Source organism: Chenopodium album, chromosome 23 (assembly GCF_948465745.1).
Source record: "Chenopodium album chromosome 23, dcCheAlbu1.1, whole genome shotgun sequence".
Taxonomy (NCBI): Eukaryota; Viridiplantae; Streptophyta; class Magnoliopsida; order Caryophyllales; family Amaranthaceae; genus Chenopodium; species Chenopodium album.
This window is the reverse complement of record NC_137856.1, coordinates 31,891,971-31,914,730: the sequence shown is the minus strand read 5'-3', so window position 1 is coordinate 31,914,730 and position 22,760 is coordinate 31,891,971. Positions and strand designations below refer to the sequence as shown.

Genomic DNA, 22,760 nt, shown 5'->3' with positions numbered 1-22,760 from the left:
GGAGGTAGTGGGGTAGTTGAGAAAATAAAATATTACTTCGTATAAAAAACAAAAGTATAGGAAGAATAGGAGGAGAGAGACTATTATGTTGGGTCCACCAAGTGTGAGAAATGGATTAAATATTGTAAAAGTTTTCCAAAAAAGGAAATGGAGCAAGTATTTAAAAACGGCCGGAAAAAGAAAATGGAGCAAGTATTTAAAAACGGAGGGAGTATTTGACTATTTGTTTTCGGGCCTGTTCACATTTACTGAACTGAGCTGAACTGAACTGAACTGAACTGAACCGATTAGAGCTGAACTTAACTTAACTGAACTGAACTGATTGGAGCTGAACTGAACTGAAATGATTGGAGCTGAACTTAACTAAACTGATTGGAGCTGAACTGAACTGAACTGAACTGAATTGAGCTGAAATGAATATTTTAAGAGAGAGGGAAATTAAGAGCTGAACTGAACTGATTAGAACTGAACTAAACTAAACTGATTGAAGCTGAAGTGAACTGAAATTAAGTACATGTGAACAGGCCCTTCATTTTCACCTAGTAAAAATAGAAAGTATAACTATTTTCTTATCCGGATAGTCTTTTTCCGAGATAATATTACTCTATCTTGGTGATTGGAGAACCGTCTTAAATTATAAGTATGAAGTTTTATTTTATAAGATACCATATAGAAATACTCTATATAAACTTAAAGTCATTTCTTGTACCACTTGTACTCTTTTAATTTGCAACAAAAAATATGTGTCTTTCCAACTTCCTAATAAAAATAGTACAGTACTCCATATTTTTTAATAATGCCTTAAACTTTCTATCCCAAATTAACTTCCTCCCTAACTAAGGGTCTTACGTTGAAATTCAGTTCAGTTCAGTTCAATTCAGCTCCTAATTTCTTTCTCTTATAAAATATTCAATTCAGTTCAGTTCAGTTCAGTTCAGCTCATCTCAGTTCAGTTCAGTTCAGCTCATCTCAGTTCAGTTCAGTTCAGTTCAGCTGAGTTTAGTCAATGAGAACAGGCCCTAAGTGAGCTCCTAATTTTGTTTTAACTTAATTCTCAACTACTCTTTTGCCAAATCGCCAAAGTATGATCAATCACATCATTAACTAAAATTCAATACACAATATCGTCTTGGTTTGATGAACTTAACAAGTGATGACAAACTTAATGAATTAGAACTCTAGCTGGCGATGCACGACTAATATTAACATCATTTGTGCATAAGATTGAGGAATTCAATCTCACTCTTTGTTTAATTTCTTTTAAACAAACCTTAGCTTGTTGTTTGGCCACATTCGACCTTCATTGATGTCATATACGAAGTAATAATTTTGCTGTTCAATACTCTTTAATTTTTGAAGCATCACTTATATTTGTTGGTGATTATCAGATCATGGATGAACAAGTCAAAATGTGTCTCTATGACGCTTACTTTGAAATTAGATATTTAGATGATTTTAATCTTCATGCTCTTTTAATTTATTAATCAAGTCATAGGTTTAAAATATAACTTTGAAATTAGATATTTAGATGATTTTAATCTTCATGCTCTTTTAATTTATTAATCAAGTCATAGGTTTAAAATATAAAGTTAATAACCGCATAAACTTGTTTTAACTCAACTTGTCAGTGATAGATAAACCTTACATTTTATAGTACTAACTAGGGGTGAGCGTAGCAGGGTACCCTGTGAAAATATTAAGACCCGGAACCGGAACCTGTTGCAACAGGTTCCTAAAAATAGGAACCGGAATCGGAACCTGTTGCAACAGGTTCCTAAGAATTGGGAACCGGAACCGGAACCTGCAGGTTCCGGTTCTTAAACAGGGTACCCTATTTGTCAAAGTAAGCTTAATATTTACTTGATAAATTGTGACAAATTTATTTTTTTTAAAATAGATAATCACAATAACTGCTTACAACTTTAGTATAGTACTTCAAATATAACAAACCAACACTAATTGTCTAGAATATTTAATATCATATAGGTTCCGATTTCATGTATCCTATAGGGAACCTGTACTAACAGGGTACCCTACAGGTTCTAGATCTAAAATTTTATTACCCGGAACCGGAACCTGTTGCAACAGGTTCCTAATTTTATTACCCGGAACCGGAACCTGATCAACAGGTTCCGGGTTTGGAACCTGCGGTTCCAAACAGGTTCCGGTTCCATATCAGGGTACCCTGAATTTTTGCTCACCCCTAGTACTAACTTCTGAGTACTAAATGACTATTGATGATAATTATTTTTTGATGCAAATTTACACGCCATCTACCGCTAAAATTTAAGTAAGAATTTAGCCACCATTCGATTCCATAATATATCAAATTTAGATACTACGGAGTACTTTTTTTTATATATTATATGCAACAATTATATATTTTTGTAATTAATTGTTACACATAGTGTGAAACAAAGATAGTTACTTGAAACTTGTAATGTGGAAGGTCAAAGCTTACTTGAAACTTGTAATGTGGAAGGTCAAAACTAAAATCCCTACCTTATAAAAAGTGGGAAAATACTCTTATGAATAGTGTTAGGACATTTTTAACCCTGAAAATGTTTAATTACCTTTATACCCCTATTAATGTTGTATGAGTAGTTTATGAATAATCAATGTATTTATTTTATTGCTAATTTGTTATTATTGATCAATTTCACAACATGTATCGTTAATTTAATTTGCTCACTTGTCAGTATAATCAATTTAGGATTGCTTTAATTATTCTAACCTTCATAAGTATTTTTTTTTTTAAAAAAAAAAAAACCTAACCTTCATAATTAAGTATGATTATGAGAGGTTTTGATTTTACATTCTTTCCTATATGAAGCACAAGGAACTATGGAAGCAAGTATTTGTCCAATATAATGCAAAAGCAACTGTGTTGAAACTGAAATTGATATATGAGAAATCAGGCTCAAGTGTGGGTTGGTGAATCGGTTATATTTCGGACAGAAAGAGAAAACCGATGTCCATGATTTTGATATAAGTTTACAAGGGTATTGGTTCATTTAAAAAAGTTCATGAAAGTGAAATCCGAAAGATCATATGAGTAGTTCTTAGAAAAAAATTAAAAAAAAAAACTAGAAGCTAAGACAAAGGTTGGTCAAATACAATAACCAGAAAGTTATTCAAAAGATTGCGGTATTAATGCCATTGAAATAGTTTAGTTAGTTTGGTGACTCTTAAGGTCCAAGCAATAATTGCCCAAGTTTTTACTCATTTGAACTGTAGACTAGCTTGGTAGAAATTTGAATTGGAAATGAACTTGATTGATAATTTCACACAATCAATCACTCAACATCTACTGTTATTAATTCTTGGACCTTATTTCTCCACTTAATTTAGAGTCTGTTCTCATTGACTGAACTAAATTGAACCAGAGTTTTGATTAGTTCAAGATTTCAATCTTTATCCAGGGCTCCTAGAGCCTTCTGATCTTGCTACCGACTTAGGACACACTATGTTCGTTGATTCCGAAAACATTAAGATATGTGAATTGAACTGAACTTATTAGAACTGAACTAAACTGAACTGAAATGAATATTTTATGAGAGAAGGAAATTAGGAGCTGAACTGAACTGAACTTATTAGAGCTGAACTGTACTGAATTGAAAATAATCGTATGAGAACAGACCCTTAGTTTTTGAGGTTACTTGGTCCATTTTGTCCACTGCATTTTTTACCGATTCAAGAATATAACTTCATTATTTTTGTAACTTTAACAAAATAAATTAATGACTTATAAAATTAATTTACTCTGTAAAATAAATTATTTACAAGGCAATCATCACTACTAGAAAACACCTCATTTCCGAAGGAAAAATTCCGTTGGAAACACCTCAAAATCCGTCGGAAAACACCTTTCCGACGGATTTCCGTCGGAAAAGGGTTCGTAGGAAATAGGGTCTTTTCCGACGAAAATTCCGTCGGAAACACTTTTCCGACGGAATTCTTTCGTCGTAAGGGATTTTCCGGCACCGGCAAATCCGTCGGAAATCTCCGACGGACACAATTCCGTCGAAAATTTCCGACGGACTTTCCGTCAGAAATCGCTTTTATGTATTTAAAAAAAATACGCCGCGCCACCACGGGCACGGCGTATCACAACCTCCAACCACCAAAAAACCCAACATCAGCAGTCCAGAACCACCCCACCACCCACAACCACCAGATCTACCACCGACAACCACTAGCTACCACCCCCCACCACCAGCCCCTAACCCGATCCACCACTCACACCCACAGCCCATCCCATAACCCGTTTCACCAGCCCCCCTAACCCGATCCACCACCCACAGCCACTAGAACCCTAACCCGATCCACCACCCACACCCACAACCACACCCATTAGAACCCTAACCCGATCCATCACCCACACAAACACCCACCAGAACACCTACCTACCTAACCGACCCCCTAATCGAACCCACCCAAAACCACCCACCTAAAACCACCACTATCGGCACCGAAACAAGCCAACCACAACCCAAAAATAAAAAAAAATAAAAGAATCCCGACCCAACCCCAAAAATTCGAACACCAAAATTCAAAAAAACTGATAAAACAACAAAAAAAAAAATCAAAAAAAATTACACTTACCTTAATTCGACATAATAAACCTCGAAATTGGGTTTAGAAGGCCATATTCGACCACAAAAACTCTAGATCTAGAATTTTCATGGTCGAATTTGGCCTAAAAACCTTTGTTTTCTTCGTGAGGATAGAGAAAGGGCGAAATTGGAGGAATATTATTGTTGATGTTGATGCCGGCGATGGTGTTGTTGATGTTGGTGTTGTTCGTTGTTAGTGGTGTTGTTGTTGGTGTTGTCCGTGGGAGGTAAAGAGGGGAAAGAAGAGGAGAGAGAAGGGGGAAGGAGAAGACGAAGAGGAGAGAGAAGAGGGGGGAGAACGAAGAGGAAAGAGAAGAGGAGAGAGGAAGGAGAAGAGACAGAGGGGAGAGAAGGAGAAGTGGAAAGAGAAGGAGAAGGGGGAAAAAAGGAGTGGAGGCGGAAGAAAGGGGTAAGGTGTTAGGGTTTTAAAAAAAATTTTCCTTTTTTTTTAATTAGATTCCGACGGAATTTTCCGTCGGAAAGTTCCGACGGATTTTAATTAGATTTCGACGGATTAAAAATCCGTCGGAAATTGTACTTTCCGACGGAATTTCCGTCGGAAAAGTCATATATTCCGACGGATTTATTTTCCGACGGAAATTTCCGACGGATTTCCGACAGAATTATTAAATTCGTCGGAAATATCCGACGGAAAAAAAATCCGTCGGAAATTTCGTTTTTTCCGACGGAATAATGGGTCCGTCGGAAGCAGTCCGTCGCTATTAAGCTGTTTTCTTGTAGTGCATTGTTAAATGACATAAACTGTAATTATTACGATCATAACTTTAACCGATTAAAACTTAAAGTGAGGTGTATTGGTATCGTATATGAATACAAGAAAAATATAGACATGTGATGTCCTACTAATTGAACCATTTCAATCTGTACTTTAAATATAGCAAACAATTCCATGTCTAGAACTCAATACTTTATACAACTCCTTCACTAATGCTAGTGTAATTTGCTAAAGTTTTGAGCATTGCTAAGATACATGACATTCAACATATCAATCGCATATGTACAAATAGTTATAATAAAATATATGCAAACATGCATAAGGTATTAAGACTAACTGCAATAACTCAACTTGAAACACTACTTATACCGCGCGCATCGCGCGCGTAGGATCCCCTAGTAAAAGGAAAATAACACAAGTACCCAACGTATATCAAATTACTACGAATATAAATTTTATTTTTTCTTGAATAAAAAATTACAGTACTATTTTACTTCTATTAAAGTCTTTAAAATTTTATCCCGTACAAAATATCAAACTAAAATTTCGTCTAAATTATTATCTTCATTATGGACTTATTACCGCAACACTAGAAAAGAGAATGCCCCAAACTTTTTTTTTTTGGTTTTTCTAAGCTATACCCTTAAGGTAGTTGAGTTTTTTAGGTGTACCCATGTTTTTTCAAGTTTCTAAGTCGTGCCCTTCAACTTCTTATCAATACTAAAATATACCCTTATTAATTATTTAAAAGTTAATTGAGAGTGTGATTTCGTGACTTCAGTTTTCGTTATTAGGGTAGTTGTGGTTAAGAGTTCTTTCTCGTATCATTTCCTTACGTATTATCATCTTTTTATTAAAGTTATAGTTAACTTTAGGTGACATTGAAATTCTAAGGAGGGTACCATTCACTAATGGTAGTGAGTTGAAGGGTACAACTTAAAAATTTGAAAAAACATGGATACACCTTAAAAACTCGACTATCTTAGGGGTATAGCTTAGAAAAACCTTTTTTTTTTTTTCAGCAATAAGTCGGTAACGAAGACACAACTTTTGTGATGAGAATCATTAATCCATAATTATTACGTATATGATAAGGAGTAAAACACAAATTTCCAAAAATTTAAACGTGTAAAAATAAAATAAAAAAATGAAAAGAAAAGCCTGGAAAAAAATTGGTAGGGAATAGACACGTAATGCTGTCGACAAGGCAGTAACCAGTTAGTTTCCCTTCCATCGAAGCTGTTTGTATTCTCACCAAAGAAATTCGTAATTAAGAATGCCCCTTTTTTTCTTTCCTTCTCTTCCTCCCACCGCCTCTTCTTTACTCTTAATTTTCCATTCTTTATTCCTAATTAATTCTTTTTTATTCTTTTGATTTTCTAATTACCCCTAAATAACTGGGAAAAAATATCCCATCATTCAAGATAAGATTTTTCCAATTTTTTTACACTTATTAATGAATTTAAACACTTCCCAGATAAAAATTATTTGGTGGGTTTGAGTTAAAGTTTAATTCTGTTTTTGGGATTTTTTTTATTTGATTAATTTGATGGAAAACGGTGTAGTTCTGGAAAACGGTGTTTGTCACAAGGATACTGGTAATGGAGGACAAGATGTCTGGAATTGTGAGAATGGAGTCTCTTCATCTTCTTCTGCTGATCATCTTGTTGTTATGGTTCATGGCATTCTTGGCAGGTTTATTTTTAATTTTTGTATTAGTTTCATTCATTAATTTTGGAATTTTGTTGGGTTTTTGATCTGATCCTGTACATGATCATAACCTTGATTCAACTGGGTCAAACTTAGTTTCATGTTTGTATAGTGTAATTTTGTTTAATTGTTGGAAAATTCATGAAGTTTCGGTATGTTTAGATGAATTTTGAGTTGGTTATTGTTGCATTTGTATAAAGTAGCAAAATTTTGGTTCTTTAATTGTTCGAAATTTCTGGAAAACTTCCTACTTTGGATTTTTAAATTTTTAAAAAAAATCATGTTATGTGATTCCATATTGGTTGGAGATAGTTTTGTTTGTATTCGTCGGGAGATTTTGTTTATGTAATTAGGTTTAAGCCCCTAATTAAACAAAATTGTAGTTATTCTCACAGTTCACTTTCCATTTATAAATTGGTATATTGTGAAAATACATTGTATTCAAACTATTTTTAATGATTGGGTATGTTCATGTGTGCAGTGCTGCTGATTGGAAGTTTGGAGCGGAGCAGTTTGTTAAAATGCTCCCAGATAAAGTATATGTTCATTGTAAGAATAATTTACCTTTATCCAACTTTGGATTTTTGCTATATTGTAGAAGTAATCCTGTATAGCTATTTTAAGGTTGCGACTTTGCGAGGTAGATTTATAGCCTTTTCCTCTTTCGTTCATCCTGCTCTCTATGCTTATCTCAGAGTCGTTGTTGCTTTGGTCACATATGAGGATAGAAAGAGATAAAGACTTAAAGATGGGGAATTTTTGAGTGTTTGAACTATGGTAAGGTTGTCCTGCAGAAATATTTACCGATTTATCATTCTATTTTCAGGCAGTGAAAAAAATGGGGCTACGTTGACGCTAGATGGTGTAGACGTTATGGCTCAGAGATTGGCAGCAGAGGTTGGTTTGAAATCAGCCTTACCTGTATTGGCAAAGCTTATTATAAAAGATAATGGCTGACTTTATGCCATTTTGTTTTCTATTTGTATAATGTTTATGATTGAGCTTATCAATGCCAGGTGTTAGAGATCATTAAACAAAAGCCCAATCTAAAGAAAATTTCTATTGTTGCACATTCTGTTGGTGGTTTGGTTGCAAGATATGCAATTGGTATTCTGTATCAACCTCCGAAAGGTGTTAATGCTGAGGATTCATCCACCATCAATTCTCATGAAAATGAAAGAGGTACTATTGGCGGTCTTGAAGCAGTGAACTTTATTACTGTAGCTACTCCTCATCTTGGTTCACGTGGTAATAAGCAGGTAACCATATTTGGGATGCTTAAATACCTTATGGTTTATGAATATATTAAATGTTTTCCTTAACTGGCCATCATACAATGGTTTTCTTTATCTATGTTTTATAACTTGTTATACAACCAATGGGGTGAAGATGTACTCGGTTGTTTTTAGAAGTGATGAACTTAAGAAGTCAATTTTGCTGCATTTATAATTTGGTTGGAAGTATATGTTATTACTAGACAAGTATGCTACTGCATTTTTTTAAACACATTATGATGTGTACGTCACTATAGCAAGTTTGTCGATGTATAATGTTGCTTAGAGTCGTTAGAGCTGTGAATCTCAAATAACTTGACTGGTACACTCAGGATGTCAGGAATCAGGACAACTGAAACTAGATTTTCCATTGTGATTTACTGGATAAAACTTGATGTCCTTGTCTCAATATAGGGCCTCATTGATGATGCTGATCCTTTGGTCATCATGCCACATTAAACTATTATTAAGTGGGTTGAAGGAGAAAATCCATGAGTTTCCAATTAGGAGGATCATTTATGAAAAGATGATATGATAAACATAGGAGCCACACAATAGAAGCTCTATGAAATTGCATTATTGTCATTTTTCTTCTTTTTCCTTAATGGGAATTGTGAATAAGATCATTGCAAATTTTGAATTCATCTCATATTATTTTTTTTTTATTATAGGCCACTATGGTTTCACCTGAATTTTAATGTGAAACCTTCAGATCTAGAATCAGTAGGTTTTTAATCAATAACTTTTGGTTATATGGGATTGGAATTCTACTCGACTTTTAGGGCTGGGGTTGCTGTCATAGTTTTCTCATGGATCTTCTTAGTGTTCCTAGTTGCTGTTTTATGATGTATCCAAGAATCTCTTTTAGAAATATATTAAAGTCTTGTCTTAAATTCAATGACGTTTTTAGCAGTTTGTTTAACTTTTGTGTTTGCAATAAGGGTTTCAGGTCTATAATAAAAGTATTATACTAGGATGCAGGACTTGAACCTATCTCTTCTTGCAAAGTGAACCTGCTAACTGTATTTAGTTGAGACTGTTTAGACTCTGTAGTCAAGTGGAACAACAGTAGAGATGAAGTGTGATGCCTATCAATATGAAGATATAAGAAAAACATCCTTAATAGGACGGTGTTTTTGGTGAGTTATGCTCTCTGGGTTTAGATGGGATAGACCTAAGTTCTGTGGAATAAACTTATGGCTTTGTGTTCGTGCTTGCATCCTCCCAAATCTTTCTTGATACAAATTTCGATCTTATAAAGGGCATTTATTTGATGGATTTGCAAGTTGCAGCACAACTGACATTCATGCTTCACCCTCTTGGTTCATGTATCTTGTCTTACTGTACCGGTTCCCTTTATTTTGTGTCTGACTCATGCATATGATGACAAAGTCTGCCAATTCCCTTATAGTTATCAATATTATCATCCTCGTATTTCTATGAATTTAAGGTAATGTAAGCTTGTTGGCTGATACTAGTCTTATTTATTGCTGGGTTTGTAGGTACCATTCCTCTTTGGTGTGACTGCTATTGAAAAGGTTGCTGGCCTTGTGATTCATTGGATATTTAGAAAAACAGGTAGACATCTTTTCTTGACTGATGGGGATGTTGAAGGGAAGCCTCCATTGCTTAAACGAATGGTGGAAGACAATAGTGAATATCGTTTCATGTATGTATTGTAAATTTATTTATATAATTTGTGTGTATTATTTTGTCCTTACTGGACTAGCGCGAATTGAAAAGGTGTGCTGTCCTTTGGTGCAGATCAGCTTTGCGGGCATTCAGACGTAGAGTGGCATATTCAAATGTTGGATATGATCGTATCCTTTTAGTGTTATAGGAATTTCCGGTCATTCATGTACCTTATAGTTACTGTTATTGTTGTTATTGGTATTATCTGTATTCACTATTACTTTTGTCTCCTTTTACTATGACTTTTTAAGATATTGTGGGCTGGAGAACATCTTGTATCAGACGTATGAGTGAATTACCTAAGGTATTGTCTTGTCACTCCTGTTTTACTTCTACTATTATACGAAGTATGTTTATTTTTTAATTTTTATGGCATGACTGACACATAAATCAATCTGGCCAGTGGGAAGATTCACTTAATGAGAAATACCCTCATATAGTCTATGAGGAGCTTTGCGAAGCACGTGAACCTAATCAAACTGCATCAGAAGAAGACCAATGCTGTGACAAAATAGAAGGTTCATGAAGCTCTGATTTGAAATGTACTTTGCTGTTTGATTTCAACTTGTCTTAGTCATCTGTAGCCTATTTGATCCCTATCTGTTTGTGTCTGCTTTCATCATTCGCTTCTTTTGACCTTTTTTTTTTGGTGAATTTGTTTGGGGGGGACTTGAAGAGAGATGAGACTGGGACTTATTATCTTCTTAGCAGCCTGAGATTCTTTCTCTGTCTGACCAGACTAAATTGGCTTAGGATGAGGGGAGAGTTACCCCGTTAAAAAACATGTGGCAGTATTGTGTGGAGGAAATCAAAGATTGTGGTACAAGGGGATATTAACATGTTTATACTAAGATGTAATCATGGTGTGGATATGAGGGTCATAGGGGTCTTTCTTAGAATACAAATTAGTCATGAGCTTGATCTTCTGTATTGTATGCGCATTCTTTGAACAAAATCCATAACCTATTGGCTATATGGTATTAATAGTAAGATGTAATGAAATTAAATATGAACTTGCATATCTGTGAACCTATATACTTCATGCACTAAGCTACATTGTTTTCCTTCTAATGCCTTTTGGAGTGTGAATCAATCAATCTCTTTATTTCTTTCACTTCATGCAAACATAATGAAAACAACCCCTCGAACATGGGGATTTGTGCAAGTTATCTAGTCTGCAATGACTTTATCGTATTCGTGTACTAGTTCATTAACCATTCTTAAAAGTGAACTCATTCTACTATTTTGGGTCTGGTGTACTTAAGTAGGGGAGCCATTTTATTTTACTTCTATTTATAATTCATGCTTCCAGCTGTCGTGAATTCTGCCTTTTTCAGTCAGCTGAATCTTTTGCTTTGGGTTATTATTTGCAGAGGAACTTGTGACAGGTTTATCTCGTGTTCCATGGGAGAAGGTTGATGTCAGCTTCCACAGCAGTAGACTGAGGTTTGCTGCCCATAGCGTGATACAGGTCATTCATTCTCACTTCCCTTCTAGCCTACTGTGTACAGTTGTCTGTGTGCATATTTTTGTTTGTCTGTGTATGGTAGAAGAGTAGTTCAGTGTTACATACTTACATGTATGTTTAACTCGAAATTTTAACAACACTTAGGCTGGATCTATGAGTCGATTCCTACATAATTGTTAGAGATAGCTTTAATTTCTAAGGTGGGTGCACATTGCACACCAAAGATTTATCAAGGATGTCTCCTTAATCTGCGGCTTTGCTTAAACATACTGTAGAAATTCTAGTCCATTCATCTATTACAATTTTTTTTATACCCAACATAGCTAGTTGCTCACCAATTTAATTAGATTAAGAACTCATTCCCTCTTTCAGGAGACATCATTTGATGCTTTGTTATACCCAACAAAGCTAGTAGGAAGATAGCTCGTTGATATGATTATGCATGCTACATAAATTCCTGTCAAAAAAAAAAAAAACCCTTTAAATTAATTAATGCTATCTGGCGGAAATGATTTTTTTTGTAAAACAAGGCATATCCCTTCTAGTATCCCAAAACTTCACAGCCGAAAGCAAGAATCAACTGTGTTTAAGTTGTTTTCTTAGATTTTGTGTTCCTGATTACAGGTAAAAGAGCATTACATGCACGCAGAAGGTGCAGATGTTATCCAACATATGATCGACCATTTTGTCATCTAAGTGGTTTTTGGATATTACGCCTACATCAAGCTTATGGTTCTTCAAGTCCCATTAATTCGAGCAGCTTATCTGCTTCTTGCATTAAATGATAGACATTTCATGGATTTTCCTGTGGAAAATCTACTGCTTTGTCAATTTTAACTGATGCAGATCCCTTTGGAGGTGGCCAATGTACTTATATATGTTGAGAATTGGGACCTATTCTTGTTTATGCTTAAATTTTGTTGATTCATTATGGTTCAATTGTAAATGAATGTTACATATAACGTACGAAGCATAAAGGGAAACTCAATTTGTATCTGCTGCAGCAATTAAATGGATTAAAAAAGTTCAATCGATAATTTGTACATTTTTCCCTTAATTGTTCCTAATTGTACTTGAACTCGGCTACTAGTGTATGATTTGCCGATTTGGGGTATGTGTCGGCCCTGTTGGGTTTTGTCTACGGCGAATTTCTAGTTGGTAGTTTGCCCATTTAAAATGCACCCGAGCACCGTTACATCTTTACATTTAGGGGAATAACATTAATCTCATTAATATTCATATGTCGTTCATTCATTCTTGCTAATTGAGAGAAGATGAACTTAATAATTTTTTGTATATTTATATCTAGCAATAATAATTATTCTCTCTTTACCCTAACTACATCAATTGCAGATGTCAAAAATTTCAAATTATAAGATACCTTAGCTAATTTAAAAAGTAAATTGTATGATACTATAATGCGAAATAATATTACTCCCTTACTTGCTTCACTCTTCTTTTGCAATCGTGTTTTTTTTACTTATTTCATTTTCGTTTTTTGGAAATATCTAATAATATTTTAATTTTTTCCTCCCCCTTGTGGTCTCCTTATATCATATTTTAATATTTATCAAATTATCTCTCACTTATACTTGCTTTTGTGTTTCTATTGTTCTATCAACCTCACTTTCATTATATCTTATAATTTTATACTAATTCTCCTCAAATCTCCGCACATAAAAAAATGGAGCAAGTAATAAAATACGAATGAAGTATGTAAGAAGCACTTCGTATTACCTAAAATTGTAGCCTATTTTTATATTTTAAATAACATGTAAACGGTTTGGATGTGAATGTGAATTGTAGACGAAATGATTTTTTAATGAGTGTTAAATAACTATTAAAATAAAAAAAAAAAAAAAAAACTTGGAATTAATTTATAACCATTAAAAATGCGTGATAAAACAAAAACAAAGCATAGGAAAGTTGGATACTTCATCTTTTGTGGTAGCATGTATTATGTATACAATAATGTAGGTTTACAATGAACATGCTTATTATGACAAAAAAAAGCTACGTGTTACCTTCAAACAATTACCACACACAACTTACATGCAATTTCCTGCATGATAAGCTACCCAACACGTGCCTCTCCTCTCTTCTCCACGTGCCCCCTCCTCCTCCTTTATAAACCATTTATTTCCTCAATTCATCATATGCTACATCCTATCTTACCTTCCAAGTTTTCTACTTAAAACAAATTAAATTGTTTACAATACTCTTGTTATATTTTCATCAAAGGTTAATTTCATACACTTACAATGGCTGATTACATGCAACACGGTGGTCAGATGACTCAACGCGGTGGTCATCAGATGACCTCGAGCCAGTACCCAGGGGGGCAGCAGCAGCAGCCGCGGGCTCACCAGGTTATCAAGGCGGCCACCGCGATAACTGCAGGTGGATCGCTCTTAGTCCTTTCCGCGTTAACGCTAGCGGGGACCGTGATCGCCCTGACTGTAGCCACGCCGTTGCTGGTTATTTTCAGCCCGGTGTTGGTCCCAGCAGCCATCACAGTTGTGCTTTTGATCTGTGGGTTTTTGTCCTCGGGTGGGTTCGGGGTGGCCGCGTTGTCGGTGTTGGCTTGGATATACAGGTACATGACGGGACACCACCCACCCGGGGCGGATCAGTTGGAGCAAGCTAGGATGAAGTTGTCCGGTAAGACGAGGGAGGCTAGAGAAAAGGGTGAGCACTTTATTCAGCAGGCTACTGGAGGGACTCATGCTACTCAGCAAAGTTCTTGATTTCGAAGTAAATAATTATGGTTCGTTGTTGGATCGATGTTGCTACCGAGCTAGCTAGCTGAGTTGAAGTTAATGGCCTTGAATAATAACTTTGACGGCGGATCGAAGAAAATGGCCTGGTGATGATCGAGGGGGTTATGGTTAGGTTTGGGGGGATCGGAATTGAAGTATTTATTTTGAGGGTTTATAGATTGTGGTTTAATTAATTAGTTTGTAATTGTGCCTTTTTTTTTTTTTTTTTTTTTTTTTTTGGTATGTTGAATTTCGTTCTTCCCCTCTTAGTTATGGACTTATGGTTAGTTTTTGTGGTTTTATCATGTGCATTTTGTATTATTAATTAGCTTTTTTTGAATGAATAATAATGTTGAAATTTGATAGTTTAGTTAAGTTGAACTAATTATTAGATTGGCGCAAAATGCTACTCTTTCATGTTCATATCTTATGCGTGATGTTGTCGGATCGGATTTTAATCATCACAAACTTTTAAATAAAATAGATGTACTGAACATCTGTTATACAGTGACAACAAATTACGCAAAAGTTACACTAAAACGCATAAAAGTTATCCTGATATATATGAGTTATTTATGCTTTATTGATAAATCTGACAAAAGTGACACTAAATCTGACAAAAGTGTACTCGATGTACAGTAAATTACTGAAAAACGCTGTATTGGTAGCTAGTATTGGTAGCTAGTCTATCTAGCTAGTACGAAATATTGTAAGAAGGAAGTGTCGAGACATTTTTTAATCGGTTATTGAACGGAGCAAATAAACACTAGGGAGATCTTTCACCAACATAAACTTCTAGCTAAATTTTAAGATATATACTCCAGATTTTAATTCGATATTAACAATTTGGAGAAAGAAAAGTCATAACATCCAACTATACACCCTATTCAACCAATTTGAACATGTATTAAATTTGTTCATTGACCTCAACTCCTCCTCGATTATAAATTTAAAAAACATGAATTATGGGTTTTCATTTTAGAAAATGTTTAACATTTATTTTTTAGGGTGTGCTTAGAGAGCCATAAGGATGGATGATGAAAATTGATCTCAAGATCTCTTGGAACTGAAGGGGAGCTCTAACAACTTGAGACATCTCTCACTCTCAAATTTTTTAACTTTTATAAAAACTGGAAAAGGTGCTTCCCACATGAACTCAACAAGACCATGAGATGCTACTTTGTTGGTTGGAATCATCTAATTTACAAAGTACTTGGCATAATTCTCAGTCATTGACTCAAGGCTATGACTTTATGTGACCTACTAGTTGAAGTATATGATTTCCGCATGTTGGGGTGTTCATCCCAAGTCCCACGTGGAAAGATTAAGGAATTGAGAATCTCCTTATAAGTAGAAGCACACTCTAAATAGTATAAGGCCTTTTGGGAAAGTGTCCAAAAACAAATCTGTGCCGGCTTGGCTGGCCCAAAGCGAACAATATCATACTAATGTGGATTGGAGTGTGTGTGTGACCCGTCAAGGTGGTGACCCGAGCCCAACAAGTGGTATAAGAGCCTACGGTTCGGCTGGGACAATCGAGCGTTATGTGTGGGACGATTTCCTCAAATGTGTGATATCGCGATTTTGGTGGAGTTAAGTATAAGACAAGAGACTCAACTCTTGCAAAATGTAGGGAAAGGGGACTCTATTTATTTTACAGAGGAAAAGGGGATTGGGGTTAAATCTCTGGTGGTAGGGGATATTTTTAGGTGACTTAACTCACCTTTAACCCAAGAAGAATTAAATCCCTTTTAAAGAATTGAGTCCCCTCATTATTGCCTTGATTAAACCAGACAAATTCAATTCCTTCATTAATCATTACTGCTGATTGGTTTAAAAATATAATTGTTCGAAATTAAGAAAGTGCAATAGCAATACAAAAGTTTTGTTCTTGAATTTTTTTTTAATGTTTGTTGTCCAAAAAAAAATAAAAATTCTTTCAATAATAATAATAATAACAAAAAAAAAAAGCCAAAGCATGCTCTTCATCTCTAGTTTATTGTAGCTCATTTGTCTTGCATCAGTTTGATTGTGTGATTATAAAGTTGGTAGTAGAAGTGGTCAAAATCGGACCGGGTCTTGACAAAATTTCTCGTGCCCAGGCCAAACCCGCAAAAAAGTAGCAGACTTGTCGAGTTTTTCCGGGCTGGGATCGGGTTTGTAACCAAAAATATGTTTTAAGGCTTGCCCAAACGCGCCCTATTTTCGAGCCGGATCGATCCAAGCTCGGATCAGACTGATATTGATCACCTCTAGGTGGTAGGTGGGTTGACAACCACATGAGTCAAGATTATCTTATGAGATGGTTGTGATTTTAAAGAGAAATGTGGAGTTGGAAGGTCGAGGATGTAATGAAGATGTGAAGAAAACAAACATTCAGAAAGTTTTGTAATTCTACGCCTTGTTTTTGTTTCAAAAAGAGGAAGGGACTCTATTTTTTATTGGTCTTAATTTAAAATATTTTTTTAATAAAAAAACATAATTAAACCAAAGGGACTCAATTGTTTAACCAAGGGGACTCAATTCTTTCCCTTATTTAATTAAAATCCACCGAAAACCCAAACCCATTCTGGCCCAGTCCCTTTTTCCTCTGTAAATAAATAAAGTCCCCTTTCCCCACATTTTGCAAGAATTGAGTCCCTTGTTGTATATTTAACTCGGTTTTGGTGCCTTGCGTCGGAAGTCATCCTGATATTGTAGCTCAGGCGGCGTGTCCCGTGGTAATTAGCGGCGGTGCAAGATAGTTTCGCTGGAGGGGGGAGGCCATGAGTTATGTGGTCCTTGGTGTGAGGGAAAGTTTGTTGGAGTCTTCATCCCAAGTCCCACATGGAAAGATTAAGGAATTGAGAAGCTCCTTATAAGTAGAAGCACACTCCAAATAGTATGAGGCTTTTTGGGAAGGTGCTCAAAAAAGAATCCGTGCGGACTTGGCCGGCCCAAAGCGGACAATATCATACTAATGGGGATTGGAGTGTGTGTGTGACCCGTCAAGGTGGGACAACTAACATCAACACTGGTGTGATAACCACTAAGTGCCTAGTGTTGGCGATTAGGACCATCTTTTACAAATCTTTACCACCATTTCAATAGATTTTACAATAGCCCATGTAATCACAGGACTTAACTTATTTTCGAGACTTTATTATCACAGAAGACTTAACCCTTTTGGTACACCTATTACGGTTTCAAACAATTTTGTTATCATAGAAGACATCTCACATTTCCAATTTACTTTTGGAACTCTAATTTATTCTTCCAAAATTGGTCTATAAGCATAGATTATAGCCTTTAATTTTGATGAATTTCCGACTGTCGGACCCAAAAAGGATAGAAGATGAGGTGCTTCTTTCCTGTGCGCCCAATGAGACCCAGAGATGCTACTATGATGGTTGGAACCATTTACTTTGCTTCTGATTGAATATCAATTTAGGAGGTTGTAGACATGATTTCCGTCATGGACTCAAATTCAATCATCCTGAGACATTATATATCTATTATATAAATGGCCTGGTTTTATTCTTAAGTGACTCTAAACAACATTTTATGAAAATGAGATGTACCCCCATTACTCAATTGTTCAATAGTTGGTCTTGAAATCTTTAAAAATGGACCAAATTCGTGTATAAACAACCAAAATCAACAAAGGTGTGACAACTTGATAAAGGATTTCAGCACCTTAGTAGGTTCACAAACTTGCTACTTATTGGTCATTGGAACCTTATAATTTGTAATATAACTTATTGCTCTAATTAAATATACAATCGATAGATTTTCCAAATAGCCATGTTATTAAACATAACTCATTTTCGAAACTTTATACACATATTTGTAAGGCATATCATGGTTCCAAAACAACTTGTACGATCCCATAAGATTCTCAAACCTCCAATTTAATATGGTAAAATTTTCCGAAATTGGTTCAAAATAAAGTGTGGATTATTAACTTTCAATATTAGAGAATTTTCGACTATTTCAAATCCGGAAAGGATAGAATACATGGTGCTTTTCAAGAGCCTCACGAGACGTTGAAAGCCAACTTTGGTGGCTGGAGCCATCTACTTTGTTTCCTAATTATCAATTTAATTAATTAGATGGTTGAGGAAAAACAATAGTCTAGGTTATATTGGTCCGTGACTTTAAGTGGGCGCGCATATATATGGTTCCAAATAATCTTTTACAATGACTAGATACACCCCCTAACACTTGATTTTTTGACACGACGTTTTGATATCTCCAAAAATTATCTTTGAAGAACATGAACAAAGGTCGGTGTAACATACATCACTCTGAATGACCAACAACAAAAAAAAGGTGTTATAACCCAATGAAAGTAGACATAAAACGAGGTACTTCTTATAGATCCAAAGAGACCATGGGAAAATACTTAGGTGACTGGAACAATCTATTATGCTTTTTTTGGACACAATTATCAGAAGATTTAATCAAAAGCAAAGTATTGGTAATTTGTAACCCATAAAAACATTTACATACATTATTATTGATGAAAATTTGGAAAGATTATTACAAACAAGTAACGGAATTACATATACACATATATGATACATAATTATAAAGTCATGTAAGATGTAAACATGAAGAAGTGAGTCATCAAGAGGGCCACGACCTACGTTACATGCAAGCCATGCATGAATACATGCCTATCTTCACACCTAAAAACTGCATCTTTGTTTCCCTTCTTCTCCATATCCATCTTTACTAAATCTGTTACACCTACCTTTTTAAACGCTAAAAAACAACCAGCATAACAACCATCCTGCAATTCAAACATTAAATTAATGTTAAAAGATAATGCTATAAGTAACTAGCAAGGAGAAACTTTAGTATAAATAAGCTAGGATATTGCATACACAAATTGTAAAAACATATATAGATCTATATAAAATCTCCTAAAATAATTTGTTGTTTACCTTACACTAAAACCCGATCGGTCATTTGATCTTCAATTCCATCCTTCAACCAGCCAACAAATCCGACACCCAATCGAATCTCGGCCCGTCCGAATTCACATTTTCTCTATTAACGTTGTTGTTTTGGGTCCCCTGATTGTTGTTATAGGCCTTGAAATAGTCACTAATACTCAGCATTTTTAGAGTCTCCAAAAACTCCAATTTTAATTCCTGAGGCCTTTCCCTTGGTGGGGCACTACTACTAGTATTAGTACTAGTACTAGGAAGTTGAAGTTCCCATAAAGCCGAGGTGGGCGAGGGAATATTGGACGACCTAGGGCGTCCAATCACGCCCACCTCACGTCCGCCACTAATGCTGCTATTGCGAGTAGCAGCACTAGTGGCAGACAATGATGGCTCAGCAGGCAAGGCCAGTATATCAAGTTGTTGTGTATGGAGGGCTTGTCGGACCCACTTAGGGACGTGGGCCATAGGCTCAACTCGGAGTTCCTTCAACGAGTGGGCGAAAAAGCAGATTGGACGGGTGCAACGGTTACCTGCATTGCAAAACCGGGTTCGGTACTTGGTTGGGTGGAGCCAGTATTCGAATACGCCGTGGGCGTATTCGCAAAGCTCGCCTCTTGGGCAGTTTCCGCTTGAGGCCCGATAGTCCGGGCAGGAAACTGCCACGTAGAACATCTTCTTGAGGTCACGTCTTCTAGCCCGTTCGCCGTGGTGGGCGTACGGGCAGATGGTCCAGTCATGTGCCCTCATCAAAGGGCATCTCTTGACCTTGAAGCTGTACATTCTGAACTCATCCGACTCGAAGTTATCGGGTTCAAAGTCTGCATCAGCAAACGGGGTTGGGTATCGGGTTTGGTTATCGTAGGCGTTGGAGTATTCTCTTAACATGTTCTCCACGTCTACCCTATACATGTTTGATGTTTCCCTCTTGCTTTTTTTATTTATTTATTTATTTTTTTTTTGAAACTTTAGAAGATGATCACAAAAATGTAGTATAGAAGTAATAATGCAGGAGATGATTGAGAAATCAATCTATGAAGATGAAGATGAACATTCAAGGAATGGAATGAATGATGAAAATGTAATAAACTAATAATGTATATTTAGAATATACAAAAATGTGAACAAGTTTATGTGAAATGCAAATGTGTTGTGAAGTGATTGAGAAAGTTGGGCGAAGGAGTACGTTTATATAGACAAGTAAACATTAATGATTTAATGCTGGTGTAACATCATCCTCCTAAAATATGTATGTTTCTTTTACAAAATATAGAGAAAAAGTTGTCTTTTAATTTGCTTCACAATTTCAACTTAATCTTTAAATTAAATATCCTTATTTCATATATTGTTTCTTTCTTTTGATTATTTTTTTTAATAAAATTATTTAATTGATGTGGTTTTGAATTTTTAAGGTTTATTGGTTAATTTACTACCTCCGGTCCAATTTACTCGCAATAAAGGAATATATAATTAAATAAACATTTCATTAGATATTGTAAGGTAGAGTCTAAGTGTCTAACTAGCTATTTATTAGTTAATTAAATCTTGATTAATAAACACCGGGAAACAAAAAACAGCGAATAAGTAAGATTTATACAATTTAGCGTAATTTGGAATCAGTTCATGTTTCCATAAATACAACATGTATGTCTCATATCGATGATCCAAATTGAAATTCCAGAATGAACTTAACGCTGACTAAACGCAATCTATTACGTCTGTAGTATATATGTTCGTTGACTATTACCTAAACTTTTCCTGATTTGAATCGAATATTATTCCAAAAGGAAATATTGGATATTGAATCTTTTGCGGTTGATTAAATTGAAATTGACTACACTAACACGACAATCTTGCAAATGTTATTGCACGTATGGAACAATTAGAAATAAAAACGATGCGGGTTTAGGGTATGTTCTATTCATCTAATTTACTCATTATATCTTATGTGTGAAAAGAAATTCAATGAGCTTCAATGCGTCACAAAAGGAAAATTAAGAGTAAACTTATGTCATTCTTCGTAATGCCCTATTGGCTAAGGGTGTGTTCTATTAGCGTAATTTTCACTAATTTAAACTTGTTAGACCTTATTAAAACTTCAATTAGTTGTAATTTGTACTTGGTTAACCCTTATCTAAACTTATTACACCTGACAGTGAAAATAAGGTGAAAAGAACATACTCCATGTACATTTCCTTCATATAATTATCTAAATTGGAATCACTTTTTTTTTATTATTTTTTTTTTGTTATTTTTTTTGTGTGTGTGTGTCTCAAATTTTGCATTTATTTTTATATAAGAATATCTGTTATCAAAATTCTAAAGGTTTAATTGCCAATAAAAAAAGTATCCTAATCAAAGGGTTCACCTTCTTAAAATAGACTTGAAAATGGCTCAAAGCTTTTGGTTAGCCACATAAGTACATAACCACATTCTACTAGCTATTACAAAGCCTAAATTAAGTTGAGTTTCTTTTATGAATCTTAATGTAAAATAAACTTACGAAATCAACTGAAAGTTAAAATGTTACATTTTTTTTTTTTTTTTTTCTTTTCTTTTTTTTTTTTCTTTTTTTGATATATAACTTGTAAGTAAGGGAATAAATAAAGCATAGAGTAGCAAAAAGCCATAGAAAACTAAATAATTAACAGTATCGTGTGGGATATGAATAGTTAAGCTGATCCATACTTTTCATTTAAAGATTGAATGTTACAATTAAACTTTAACTTAGGATTCCAATGGTTTTTCCTGGTTTTCGAATTGGTTGTTAGTTAGTTTTGTATTAAAATAAAAATTAATTCTACCAACTTTATATTGAGGAAGACAAGTTTTTTAAGCTACTATGTATATGCATGGCATATTTGCATGCATGAACACGTATTTGAAAAGCCATAAAAAAAATACAACAAAGACTTGAGTAACACGTGTTGAAAGTTGTTAATCAAGCTTCCAAAAATGCTGACTCATTATTACCGGCCATGCATGCATTCTACGGAGTACCGGAGAGGAAGCGTAGTCAACTTATCTCAGCTCCCGTAAATAGTGCATGCGTTTTTCTCAAACCCTGGATGGGTGGGCTTATTTTAGCGAAAACTGCCTTTAATTTGTGTAAAATTAGTTGCTCCAATTCTTTTCGTAAAATAATCTCAAATCAGTTGTAACACTTCTATGGAGTATAAAAAGAGCAAAAGATTGAACCTTTTTTTTTTTTTTTTTTTTTTTTTTTTTTTTTTTTCTTTTGCTTATTTTTGAACCACTTTTCTTGATTCTTGTTTTGAAAACGGTAAATTGGAAGGATTTTTACTCACATACCTAAAATGGCTATGGTACACTTAACTCTAAATAAGAGTATAAGACGCAACAAAATTAGAAAACCATGTGTTGCAATGTTGGTCAAACTAATGTGACAAATCCAACAGGAGTACTTTATAATTAGGCCTTTTATTCACGACATTAGTTGGTGTAGAAAGAAACCCGCCTTTGCTTAATAAAAAGCAACACTCTACATTTACTAAGATGATATTCATGTATCAAAATTTACTTTCTCCGTTACATGAAAATTGGAACAATGACT

General features: G+C 34.9%; 2 protein-coding genes across 2 annotated transcripts; both read left to right on the top strand.

Moving 5' to 3' along the window:
* The first annotated feature begins 6,696 nt into the window (after positions 1 to 6,696).
* On the top strand, positions 6,697 to 12,541 carry LOC145608456 (putative lipase ROG1). Its single transcript, XM_081664072.1, has 10 exons — positions 6,697 to 7,047; positions 7,544 to 7,611; positions 7,889 to 7,959; positions 8,079 to 8,321; positions 9,839 to 10,005; positions 10,101 to 10,156; positions 10,280 to 10,332; positions 10,432 to 10,546; positions 11,402 to 11,499; positions 12,121 to 12,541. The coding sequence occupies exons 1-10, from the start codon at positions 6,902 to 6,904 to the stop codon at positions 12,190 to 12,192; spliced, it is 1,089 nt and encodes a 362-aa protein (XP_081520198.1). The 5' UTR covers positions 6,697 to 6,901; the 3' UTR covers positions 12,193 to 12,541.
* A 1,186-nt stretch (positions 12,542 to 13,727) lies between these two features.
* Positions 13,728 to 14,730, top strand: LOC145609198 (oleosin L-like). Its single transcript, XM_081664744.1, has one exon. It carries the CDS (start codon positions 13,758 to 13,760, stop codon positions 14,241 to 14,243), a length of 486 nt encoding a protein of 161 aa, XP_081520870.1. The 5' UTR covers positions 13,728 to 13,757; the 3' UTR covers positions 14,244 to 14,730.
* Positions 14,731 to 22,760: the final 8,030 nt, after the last annotated feature.

Excerpts from the sequence above, each read along its gene's own strand:
- LOC145608456 (XM_081664072.1), top strand. The coding sequence starts at position 6,902 with ATGGAAAACGGTGTAGTTCTGGAAAACGGTGTTTGTCACAAGGATACT. Across the intron at positions 7,612-7,888 it reads AGATAAAGTATATGTTCATT|GCAGTGAAAAAAATGGGGCT; the intron begins GTAAGAATAATT and ends TTCTATTTTCAG. Across the intron at positions 10,006-10,100 it reads AATAGTGAATATCGTTTCAT|ATCAGCTTTGCGGGCATTCA; the intron begins GTATGTATTGTA and ends CCTTTGGTGCAG.
- LOC145609198 (XM_081664744.1), top strand. The coding sequence starts at position 13,758 with ATGGCTGATTACATGCAACACGGTGGTCAGATGACTCAACGCGGTGGT.